Source organism: Malus sylvestris, chromosome 13 (assembly GCF_916048215.2).
Source record: "Malus sylvestris chromosome 13, drMalSylv7.2, whole genome shotgun sequence".
Classification (NCBI taxonomy): domain Eukaryota; kingdom Viridiplantae; phylum Streptophyta; class Magnoliopsida; order Rosales; family Rosaceae; genus Malus; species Malus sylvestris.
Window position 1 is genome coordinate 1,274,580 of NC_062272.1, and position 12,462 is coordinate 1,287,041.

The following is a 12,462-nucleotide window of genomic DNA, read 5'->3' on the forward strand; positions in this document are numbered from 1 at the left end:
TCGGATAATTGAAATTCGATATGAAGTGAACCCCACACCTAATCCCCATTAAAAAAAAAAAGGGAATCTCTTTGTATAAAGGGCCTAATCCGATGACTAATGCGGTATGCTAAACTAGGCCCATGTATCCAACTAACCCAAAACTTGGGTCGGGCCTAACTGACCATATAAACTTGGGCTGGGTCGAATTGACTCAAAAAGTAAAGAAAACAAAAATTGGGGCCCAAATGCAAATAGTTTCCAACCGTATGACGAACGTCCACCGTTTCAAGCAACAAGCTGCCACGTGTCGGATTTCCTCCAGCTTCCAATTTCGTCGGTCCAGTTTAAGGCGCTGAGGGAAATCGAGAGAAGTCCTTACTCGCGAAGCAAAGCATATTTCTGAAATCTCCCCAAAAACCAGAACCGGAAAGCGAGCATCACAGAGATCCGATGGCATTGGAGTGGGTTGTCCTCGGCTACGCCGCCGCCGCGGAGGCGATCATGGTGCTCCTTCTCACGATCCCCGGCCTCGACGGCCTCCGCAAGGGCCTCGTCACCGTCACCCGCAACCTCCTCAAACCGTTTCTGTCGGTGGTGCCGTTCTGCCTCTTCTTGCTCATGGACATCTACTGGAAGTACGAGACTCGCCCGAGCTGCCATGGAGACTCCTGCACTCCCTCGGAGCACCTCCGCCACCAGAAGTCAATCATGAAGAGCCAGCGCAATGCGCTCTTGATCGCCGCCGCCTTGATCTTCTACTGGCTCCTCTACACCGTCACCCACCTCGTCGTCCGCATCGAGCAGCTGAACCAGCGCGTGGAGCGCTTGAAGAATCGCGACTGATTCCACTCGGTTTGCATATCGATTTCCAAGCTTTTAGCTTTATTTTGTGTTTCGACGGAGAGATTATTGGGTTAATTGCACTTCGTTTATATCGGATTTTGGAATTTCTGTGTTATGTGATGCTATAATATCGTGGCATTAGCAATTAGGGTTTTGTTTTAATCTGGCACATGGATGTTACTAATCCGTCTGAATTTCTGGGAATGTTACTACTGCGATTATGTGATATCAATATTTGATCTTCTTCATCTACATATATTTTTTGTTTGTTTGTGTTTTTGGAGACTTGGGAGCAGCCTCTCCATAAATGGAGGTAAGGCTAGCCGACATTCACCTCTCCCAGACCCTGCGTAAAGCGGGAGCCTTGTGCATACGACCTTTGTGTTTTTGGAGACTGGGTTTAGATTACTTGGAGATAACTTGTAATGTAGGTATTGATTATTTACAACTTTAGATTAATATGCATTTAGATTTGTGAGGTTGAATGAGTGATTATGGATGTAAACACCCCATTTAGGCGTCGATCGTGAACAAACTTGGACTGTCCGTTTTCTGTTCAATTGTTGATCTAGATGGACTAGAGATTAAGGTGCCATAGAATAACAATAAGCGCGATTCGTGTAGCCTGTTACAATTTTCCGGTAGGCTTGTGTAACGACTTACTATGCCTTTTTAATTATTGGGGATTGGCTATGTCACTCTCTCTGTGTCTCTTCCTTTTGTTCTTAGCCTCAACTTAGTTTCCCTTCACTCGTTAATTTATTGCTGACGGAAGGAACACATAGTATGTTCTATTAGAATTGTGTGGTAACCATACAAGGCTTAGTGGTATGGATCTAGGTGGCCACAAAACTGGAACTTGGCCTACTGCTAAGCAAAGAGCCAACCATCTAATCTAGCTGGCTGCTGCTTAGGAGAAAAGAAAAGGGTTGTTCCCAGTCTAGGACAGGGGTTGGTTGTGTCGATCACACATTGCCGTTGTCTGCATTTGTAGTGTTCTAGTAAACCTAGCTTAGAGGCAAGCTACCGGACCGAGTTATCCCCCACACAGCATGTATCGGTCATGACCCTCTCCATTTGTAAGCTAAGAACTGACTTCTGCTTGTCTGAAAAGTGGAAAGCCATTTTCTTTCGGAAGAACATTGGAATTCAGTTGCTTTCTTACTCATAGGTATCGGGTTGGAGGTTGGAGGTTGTTGGTTGGGGGGGGGGGGGTTCTGTTCTTAGCAAACAGGGCCCGGAGTTGGCCATGAGTTCATAGGAAGTCTATGTAAGATTGTGGATTTGTAATCTAATCCTTGTTCTTGTTATAAGTTATAATTAGTGCCTATAGTAGGAGGATATTCGCTTACCTGTCAGGAGTAGTTATTGCAAAGATACGCATTACGAGCTTTCACAACAGGATCATTGCTTTCCAATTTACGTCAGGCTTATCGTCGTGCTTGTCTGAACGATTGCTCGTGATAATCTGTGGGAAGATGCATGGATAAATACGTTGGCCGAAGAAGTATGTTCCATTGGCCTTGACATTAGCAGAGGAATTCATTGCCGGAATGGCCTGAGATGGACACTTGGAACACTACTACACGAAAACGCTACGGTTCCAGGTGTTCAATGCCAGAAGAACAAACAATGCGCATAAGGCCGTTGCCGTCGATTTTGGTGTTGAACGGAAAGAAATTGTCTAGAGGAGGAAGAAGTATCTTCTCAAGCTCAGCTTAGCTTCTGACCTGGTATGGGGATGCTATGTGAACCCAACCTATAAGAAAAAAACGTCACCGAGTTATTTTGTGACGATTCGAATTAGTGTGGCTGCACCTCATGCTTACATTGATTTAATCTTTTATCTTCTGGATTTGGGGCAGTGGTTTATTGGACATGAACAAGTTTACAGAGAAGAAATTTGTGTTGCATCATATATCATGCGGTTAATAATTATTTTAAACATGCCATCGATTTCAATACGCCATCATACATATGCCGTTGATATGCACGTCAATACGCCATTATAGACTACTATCATAAAAAATAAAATAAAAATTTACAAATACAATTGGAGATTCGTCAATCTTTTCTGTTTGTCTGATCATCATATATCGTGCGGTTAATAATTATTTTAAACATTTTTATTTAAAATTAAGCACAAATAGTACTTGATAAAAACTGATTGCACGATATATGATGAATGATACGATTTACGGATCCTTAGAATCCTCATCAAAGAATCCGGAGATAATCCTGTTGGGAGTATTTTCGGTGAAGGAGACTAACTAAAATATATAATAGAGTATTTGCGGTGAAGAAGACTTAACTCAAATATAAAACAGAAGTATAAATAAAGAGTAAACTGCCGATTTGCCCCCTGAACTATCACCCAACTTTCGATTTTCCCCTTGAACTTTTTAATTGGAAAATTAAGGACTTAAACTAATTTTTTTGGCCGATTCCCCCCCTACCGTTAGTTTTTCATAGATTTCATCCAAATTAACGTTAACTCTTATCATGTGCAAACCACATAACTCTAACTTGTGGACAAAAGCGTTACTTCACTAGACATTCAGACACAAAAGCTATAGAATCACACATATTTGCATAGGTTTATATTATAGAAATCTAAGGTTTTCAATTATTTTAAAGAATGAAGCGACCGAACTACCCACACATGTTGTGCACATGCTTCCATTTAACAGAAATTTGGATGGAATGAATGAAAATTTAACAGCAGGGGGCAAATCAGCGAAAAAAATTAGTTTAAGTCCTTAATTTTCCAATTAAAAAGTTCAGGAAGGAAATCGAAAGTTGGGTGACAGTTCAGGGGCAAATCGATAGTTTACTCTATAAATAAATTCCATAAAAGAAAGAAGTATTAAATAAATTGACAGGGAAAGAAACCCTCCTGTCAACAAGGTCGCAAGGCCATTTGGCGGGGAAAGCTATCCTTTGGCGGGGAAAATTATCCAACGAACCCCGGCCAAGCGAGCGAAAGTCAACCAGTTCCAGTCCAATCCAATCCAAACCGCCACGCTTTTCCTTAATCCACTCCCCATTCTCTTGATCAAGAATCCCCCTTTCTAACCCTAATTTCCTCTCCCGATTCCGCTTCGCATCAATCGTTGACTTGATTGAGCTCCTCTTCTTCTTTCATTAACCGACATGGACGACATGAAAGACAAGTTCAAGGGCTTCATGAAGACCACCTTCTCGTCTTCCTCCTCCGCTAAATTCAAGGGCCAAGGCCGAGTCTTGGGATCGTCTTCTTCCTCCGGCACCGCCGATTCGGTCCTCACTCGCCCTAAGCAGACTCCCCAATCCAATCCCAAACCCCTTCCCAATTCGAATTCGAATTCTTCGGTCGCCTCCCCAAATCCCAGGCCTTCGCCTCAGAAAGCGCATATTCTTGATCAGAAGAAAACGCAAATTCCTGACCAGAGCAAGGCGGAGCCGTCGGGCAATTCGAAGCCTGATCGGAAAACGGATTCTGGGTTTGATCCGTTTGACTCTCTGATCACGCCGGGGAAGAGATCCCAAAACGGGTTTACGCTAAATGTATTCGAATGTCCGATTTGCGGGCAATCGTTTAGGTCGGAAGACGGGGTATCCGTACATGTAGACAGCTGTGTTAATGCTCCTGTGGAACACAAAAGTGTAGAGGGTGTTGGCGTTTCGGGGTCGCCGGATAACGGGTCTGACTCGTCGAGGAGTGATTTGGAAGCTGGCATTGGTACCTTTGCTTCGGGAAATCCAGCTGCAGGGTCGGTTGAGGTTGTTCTTAGGCTGTTGAGGAATATAGTTAAGGAACCGGAGAACGTGAAGTTTAGAAAGATTCGGATGAGCAATCCGAAGATACGGGAGGCCATTGGTGAGGTTGTGGGAGGCATTGAGTTGCTGGAGTTTGTGGGGTTTGAATTGAAAGAGGAGGATGGGGAGATGTGGGCATTGATGGGGGTTCCTAAGGAGGAACAAATTAGTTTAATGAAAAAGGCAATAGCATTACTGGAACCGCCGAAGGTACAAGAAGTAGACATTTTGCCATCCATTGCTTCACTGAACGTGGATGAACCAGTTGAACCAAAGAAGGTCGACCGGCAGGTATGTTAACTCTTTATGCTGTTTAGCGTATTAAGTGTCAGTCTGTCGTTGGTTGCTTGTTCATTCTTGTTTCATCTTTTATGGCAGTCTTAGCATGCTAATAATCATTGATCATTAACTTATTATATCTTGGAATATCCTTCCCGAAAGTTATAAATGTATGTTATGATAGGATTATAGAATTTCAGTGTCGATGATTGGAAAGCAATACTATAACTCGAAAGTGACCAAAACCTTCGGTAGCTACTTCTAAATTGACATGGGATCCCTGAGTTAATTGCTCGTCTTGAGACTTGCATTGGTTTTCAACGAACTCTTTAAATGGGCATTGATATTGGTCAACTAGGCTGGTTTCAAAGTAGGCTGTTAGGCAGAATATAAAGAAGTGACTTCTTATCGTATGATAATATAGTTTGTCCCATTCCATTTATTCACAAGAAAATCAGGTACACACTCTTGAAGAATTCGATGTTGCATTGTATGTTAAATTTTAAACCAAAAGTTTATTAGTAGAATCCAGTTAAATGATGGTAAAAGCACTGCAGCCCAAAATTCCAGTGAAAATGATGTGAATTATAGAGAAAATTTGCAATATTAAGGTTCATCTTGACGTTTAAGTAGTTGGAAATCAGATAAAATGTTCTGGATTTCTGGCAACCATTGAAATGATCAAGCTGGTTACAGATCAGTGCTTATTTTAAGTGTATTCTATCTAATAATCTGAGTGCTTCCTTCATTTTGTTTACCATTGTTTGTTTTTTTGGTACTATTAAAGTTAAACACATACCTGTATTTGTTATTGTGGGATTCCTTCGTTTTGTAAATAGTGCTTCCTGTTTCAGATTTATGTCTCATTCATTTTCTTTCAATTAACTACTTGTGGTTTACTGAAATTTGTTTCTTGTGCAGACGAGGGTCTTCTTTTCGGTCTCTGAAAGTATGGCAGCAAGAATTGAAGTACCAGCATCTTTCTACAACCTCACAGCTACGGAGCTGAAAAGAGAAGCTGAAATGAGAAAGAAAAAGATTGAATATTCACAGATGTTGATCCCAAAGTCGTTCAGGGAAAAGCAGGCGAAAGCTGCTAAAAGGAGATACAGAAAAACTGTTATCCGGATCCAGTTTCCCGATGGAGTGGTGCTCCAGGGCGTTTTTTCTCCTTTGGAGCCAACTAGCTCATTATACGAGGTTAGTCTTTTACCATCCTCCTAATCCTTTAATCAATTGTCATTCTAGAGTCTAGTTTAGCCATTCTAGAGTCTAGTTTAGCCAGTTTCATGTGGTATAACAGGGTGTGATAAATATTCACTAAGGAGTGTGCACGTATATGTAATATGTATAGATATGTTGGAACAAGTTTCTGCTTCATTTTTCAGCTCTCATACTAATTTTCCAAGCAAACAACTATAGAAATCTGCATTTTCTCCAACTTTTTAGTATTTCGTGTATCATCCTGCATAGTATGTTTCGTTTTTTAAGTTTGAATAAAGATGTAGCCTTTGATGTCTAAAACAAGTTTTGCTTGGAAAATTATTATGTAGCCAGCCCAAATGAGGGAAATGAAAACGAATCTAAACCGTGATACATATACACAATTTGTGTTCGAGTGTATTTGTTCCTTGTGCATTTGTTCCTTGTGCATTTGTTTCAAGTTAAGAGTTCAACGTTTTTTAATTTTCTTTTTTTTTGGTCTTGATGAACCAGTATGTGAGCTCAGCATTGAAGGAGCCTAGTTTGGAATTCGAGCTGTTAAATCCTGTAGCTATCAAACGGCGGGTGATCCCTCATTTTCCAGCAGCAGGAGAGAAAGCTGCAACACTAGCTGATGAGGATTTGATGCCCTCGGCTCTTGTCAAGTTCAAGCCCATCGAAACAGATTCGGTTGTTTTCACAGGGCTGTGTAACGAACTCCTCGAAATAAGTGAACCACTTACGAGCGGTTCAGCTGTTGCTCCTGTATAAGCTTTTAGCCGTCGGTATCTTGCTGCATTTGCTTCTCCCATTCATGTTGTAATTGTTGAGCCAAATAATCCTTTGGATGTCCATTTTTTCGCCTTACATACACAATAGACCACGCATGAGATGAAGCGTGTATTTTTTTGTGATGTTGATTTCCCTTGCCGAAATCCCAATGAATTTTATCTTTGTAATTCTGCTGCTGCCTGCCTCTTTGGGGTCGGCTGCTGGGAGAATGATGTTAGCTCTGCTACCTTCCCTTAGTATTGTAGTATCAATTTCCTCATGTAAAACCTATTTACTTTTCATCCCACACCACATATAAATCTTTGTAAGCTCAAAAGAGAAGTGGCTGCAAGTAGTTGTACCTTGCCCAAGTTTCGTTTGTTTATATTTATATGTAGTAGATCTGTAGTTTAACGTACTTTTCTTCATATATTTAAGTCATTTTCAACTATTTTCTACTTAAGAGTTTCATTTACGTTCGAATCTGGTTAAGTTAATAAGCCTGGTTTCTTTATAACAAATTGCGATCAAGGAAATGGATGGGAGGGCCCTGAATTTCTAGGTCCGATCCCTCGCACAGCTTTACGAGAAGGTGGCACATTCTTGCTGCTTTGTGTGCTGCAAGATAAGTTAGTAGTTAGTTTGAAAGGTGCCTTTGCAAGCTGTGGAGAGAAATGGCCATGATTCGGCCTCCACAACCTTCCAAAACTCAACCTCATGAGGCAGTGAAATAAATTATTATTGAACTCGTTATTTACAAAATTTAAATTTAAAACATCTAACTATAAATACAAAAAAAAAAAAAAAAAAAAAAAAAAAAACTGAATGACGCATCACAGCCAAAATTAAAGCTCTTGTAAATTATTAATTTTTTTTTTGGAAGCATTTTTGGCTATCCGCCAGTGTATCAGACAATTCAACGGGGGCGTCCAAACTCTTGTAAATTATTTAGCTGAGAAGAGAAAGAAAAGTTTTGTTCTCCTTTACTTTAAATGGCAATTGCTAAAAGGAGAGTAACATTCCCCTCAATCTTGTCCTTCTTTCGCACTGTGTTGCATTCAGTTTGGAGCAGACCTGCTGCTGCTGTGCCAAGATTTTCTCTGCCTCACATACTCATTCTTTACCTTTTAACACGTTCTTTCGATTTTTGGTCGTAGGGTATAATGAATTTAGAAGACTAATGGTCAAAAGTTCATAAAGATGTGTGAGAAATAAAATTAGTTGTGTGAATAGCACTATTCTAATTTTAATAGATTGTAAATTAATGACAACTTAAGCATTGTTTAATGAGTTGAATACCAAAATTTCATTTCTGAAAAGCGATAAAATCAAGTACGACTTATATATGGTTTTATTCGTATTTATATCAACCTTTTGTGATAAGAAATTTATACATACAAGTTCTTGAATAATATCAATGTAATTAGTGTAGTTTAGTAATCCGAGTCTCTCAAAATTTGACACAAAATTAAAAGAGATGAGCTTTAAAAGGGAATATTTAATTATTCTAGTTGTGGATATAAAAACCAAAAGGTCACGGTCACAACCGAATAAAATACTTACATAGATTTTTGTTTCCAAAATAATGAATTTTTAAATTGCAGAAGTTAAAATGTGTAGATTTTTTAATTCATGTGGCGTGCCAAATTGTACATTTGAAATGTGGTGATGATTAAACTATGAATCGGCCAAATGTAATACACACACACATATATATCTATACATATATACATATGTATATATATATATGCATGCTTCCTGTTCCTGTTGTGGCAGGCCCATGGAAATTTAGAATCAAGTGCCTGTGCGTGGTCAACTTTGCAGTATATGCTGGAGAAGCTAAAAAAAGGGGAGATGAAGGGATTAAATTATGACATATTTTAAATTTTGAAGGCAGCCTTAGCACATGGTTTTGTTCATTCAAAGATGATAATCGGTGGCCATGCATATTTGTGAATTAAAAATAGAGAGCTCAACTGCAGCATGTGTGTCTCATTAAATAATATTATTCACAAAAATAAAGCATTAAAAAACACACACACACGCACAAAATCTTCGCACACGTATCAAATTGTCATCAGAAAGAAATGTTGAAATGTCTACTCAGTGGCCCGAGTTAGGATTTTATTATATTTGAATTACAATTTCGATCAAAATTTTTTTTATTGCACCCGTTGTGTTGAGCCTCTAGTGGCTACTTATTAAATTTACGAATATTCGCTGAAAGCTTATGATGACATCTATCAATAGTTGATGTGTTCTTCTAGTATTTGCATTTGTCAAGGTGTGCCCAGGCTAGATCATTTTCAAGACCTGCCTCACTACCTGCCAAGACTTATATAGTGAAGCTTTACGTCAAGCATATGTTGCGCACAAGAAAAAGAAGAAGGAAGACATGGGAAAGAAGAAGAATGTTGAAGAAGGAAGAAGTAGGAATAAGTTGTAATTCAACGTTGTTCACTCTCTCCTTAGTTAGGGTCAAAGACAATTGAAGAGAGAAGAAGCAACAATAGGTTGTAATTTAACGTTGTTCACTCTCTCCTTAGTTGAGGTTAAAGATAAATTTATATACGAATTTACGTAGTGTTAAGAAGTTGTTGGAGTCATGAACAGCCATTGGCCCCAAGCTAGCTCCGTTATTATGTCTACTTGCAAGAAAATTAGCTAAACTGTCATTCGAGAAACACAATATTTTTTTACCCTATCATTATAAATCATTGTTCATGAAAGATGTCTCAAGTTATAATCTTTGTATACGTTAAAACTCCTAAAAGAGAATGAAAGAGTAGAGATATTTTAGAGGAAAACGATAAAGGCTGCAAATTATTTAAGTGGGTAGTCAATATTGGAATGTTGATGATATGCATTTGCATGTTTTTATCCTCGAAATTATATGTTTTGTGTTCATTTAAGATGGAGTATTTGCTTGTTGCTTAGCTTAATTGTCCTCATTTTACTGTAGTGTGAAACACCAAGTTTCAACCACCATTAAAATACACCACAGAAACTATATAAATGTGACCGTCGGCTGTCGCATGTCACGTATAACATCGGTTGTGTTATTTCGATCGTTTGACAAATGATTGCTCAACTATTTGGTCCCCATGCCAATATGCACCATGATCGAAGTAAACAAACCAAAACAGGTGGCATATTGTATGTATACTATACATATAGAAACGACACCAACCAATACCGTTTTACTAGGATCAGTGTGGCTTTAAACGGAATGAATCTTGGCTTGGAAGGAACTAGATATGATAGTTATTGTGATATATGAATAGTAAAATTCATAATTGAATAATACTTGGTTATTCAAGAATGAGTAAAAATTCATATTCAAGAATTTTTCATGTTCGAATTATAGAGCTTTGTGCTTATGATCAAAATCGTTCATATTATGAATCACTTGTAAAATTCCTCTCTTCAAAAAATGAATTAAAAATAAGATCATTTAGTCAATTTATTGTAGTAAATACATAGACGATATGCAATGCTTTTACCAATTCCGTTCATCTATTTTTATACAATTTGATGATTAAACGACCTTAGTTTTATTTGATTTTTTTTTTTGCAGAGGCGATCTTTAAAGAGTATTTACAATATGAATGGTTCCGATTATAAATATAAAGTTCTATGAATCGGTAATGAATAGTTTTGACTATGAATACTCATTATTTGAGTAGTCAAGTATTGTTCTTCCACTATATATGTATGTGTCGTATTTACATTGTGCGAGTCAAATTTGAAACCTCTCTTAACCAGTTTGAGATTGAGTGTTAGCATGAATTCCACATTGAAGAGAGAGCAATAAGTCATGTTTGAAGAGGCTCGTATGTGGGACGTCTCGAAATAAAACTAGGACCGATAGGCTCATTTAATCGAGATTTAGAAGATGAAATTTCACCCCCACCATCAATAGATTTAGCCAATGCATTTACAACACAACCTAAAAAAGCCTCATGAACCTCTTTAACAAATAATTTTTTTTGGTAAAACATTAATTTGTTTTTTTTTTTGTCAAGTTCAGCTGGAACAAGGGGCGATGTGCAGATTTTAACAAGGTTTAAGGAATGAAAAGAATGTTGCATTTACTAAGAGCTCGTTTGGGAAGTTATTTTAAATGATTGAAACTCATTTAGAGAAAATATTTTTAGAACAAATACTTATTAAAAATGCAAGTTAATAATAATAAAAAAAAACTGCAAGAAGCACCAATTAATCCTGTAAAAGCATTTGCATGAGCATTTGAAGTGCTTTTGGACTCCAATTTTTTTTTTATAAAAACATTTTCAATCATTTAATCTACAAGTATGTTCCATATAAGAGGGTTTTTTTTTTTCCATCCAAACTATATGGGTTAATTGAGTTGTTTGTTACATTAAAATATCGAATGCACTTAAAAACAAAGAATGGTTAGATATAATATGTATATCATGTGCGTAGACGTTCAAATTACAGATCTACAACGTAAACCTCAAAATATCATTGGGAAGAAAAGGACACTAGAACGTTTTTCTTGTGCAACACATAGGGGTTCTTCATCTTGTGGTGGAGCTCACAATTTCTATGAGTGGGGGACACGGCCCAGCTCACAGTCACGGTTTGAAAGAGACTGAAAACTTCCTTTCCTTTTCTCTGCTGGTGGAAAATTAAAACAAAGCGACTGAGAATTTAAATTTGCTAGTTGTAGAAATATTGAAGAGTAAGAGTGTCGGGATCAACAACTCCTCTACCTAGCCTGTACTAAACTTAAATTTTTGTCGACGTTAAAGTGCTGCCAGCAAGCTCTATTCTACGAATGACGTGGTTGAATATCTTATTTAGGTTTTTCTCAACCTGATATACTTTCCATAATTTCAAAAACACCGTGACATGTGAAATTGGAATTGAATATGATCCATATGATAGCATACTAATTACTCACGATACGAGATCTTTTATCATTAATTATTCCTTAATTCCATTGTGGTACAATAATATATCAATAAAAAATAAGAAATAAATTATAATTTCAAACTCAGCACAATAGTAACATACATTATGAATTACATTTAGAGAAATGTTAAGCATACTCTTTCATATGTAGAACTGTTCATGGACTCTCTGTCACATCATATTTCTGACACAATTTTCGTAATAACATTATAAGATATTGTGTGAAAAGTATAAAATGGCGGGGAATGCATGGATAGTTCGAAAATCTCCGTTGCATTTCTCTTACAATAAGCTTTACAAATTCTTAAGGATCCCGATGATTAATCGGCTTGATACGAGGAAATAATGGCTCATTTGAATGTGCTTTTAAAATTATTGAAAGCTCTTTTAGATAAAATGTTTATAAATTCCAAAAGCACTTCAAGTATTTTTCCATGATTTATTAGTATTTTTACTAAAGATTGTTTCTAAAAATATTTTCACAAAAAACGTTTTCAGTTATTTAAAAAATACATTCAAATAAGCTCTAAATCGTTTTCCCAATTCATGTGGGGGAGGGGGGATTATGTACTGGTTTGATACTGTTGTGCTTTTATAAAAAGTGGGTATAAAAAAAGCTGAGTTCAAAAATGTTTGGTAAACACTTAA

General features: G+C 37.6%; 2 protein-coding genes and 1 long non-coding RNA gene across 3 annotated transcripts; all 3 read left to right on the top strand.

Annotated features, from left to right (window-relative positions):
* Positions 1-338: 338 nt before the first annotated feature.
* LOC126596673 (uncharacterized) lies at positions 339-1,077 on the top strand. Its single transcript, XM_050263343.1, has one exon. The coding sequence runs from the start codon at positions 433-435 to the stop codon at positions 823-825; it is 393 nt and encodes a 130-aa protein (XP_050119300.1). The 5' UTR covers positions 339-432; the 3' UTR covers positions 826-1,077.
* Positions 1,078-2,044: 967 nt separating this feature from the next.
* Positions 2,045-2,777, top strand: LOC126596676 (uncharacterized). Its single transcript, XR_007614015.1, has 2 exons — positions 2,045-2,148; positions 2,228-2,777. It is a non-coding gene; the product is annotated as an uncharacterized LOC126596676 (long non-coding RNA).
* Positions 2,778-3,703: 926 nt separating this feature from the next.
* Positions 3,704-7,327, top strand: LOC126596663 (plant UBX domain-containing protein 2-like). Its single transcript, XM_050263330.1, has 3 exons — positions 3,704-4,914; positions 5,824-6,102; positions 6,619-7,327. Exons 1-3 carry the CDS (start codon positions 3,979-3,981, stop codon positions 6,874-6,876), a joined length of 1,473 nt encoding a protein of 490 aa, XP_050119287.1. The 5' UTR covers positions 3,704-3,978; the 3' UTR covers positions 6,877-7,327.
* The last annotated feature ends 5,135 nt before the right edge of the window (positions 7,328-12,462 follow it).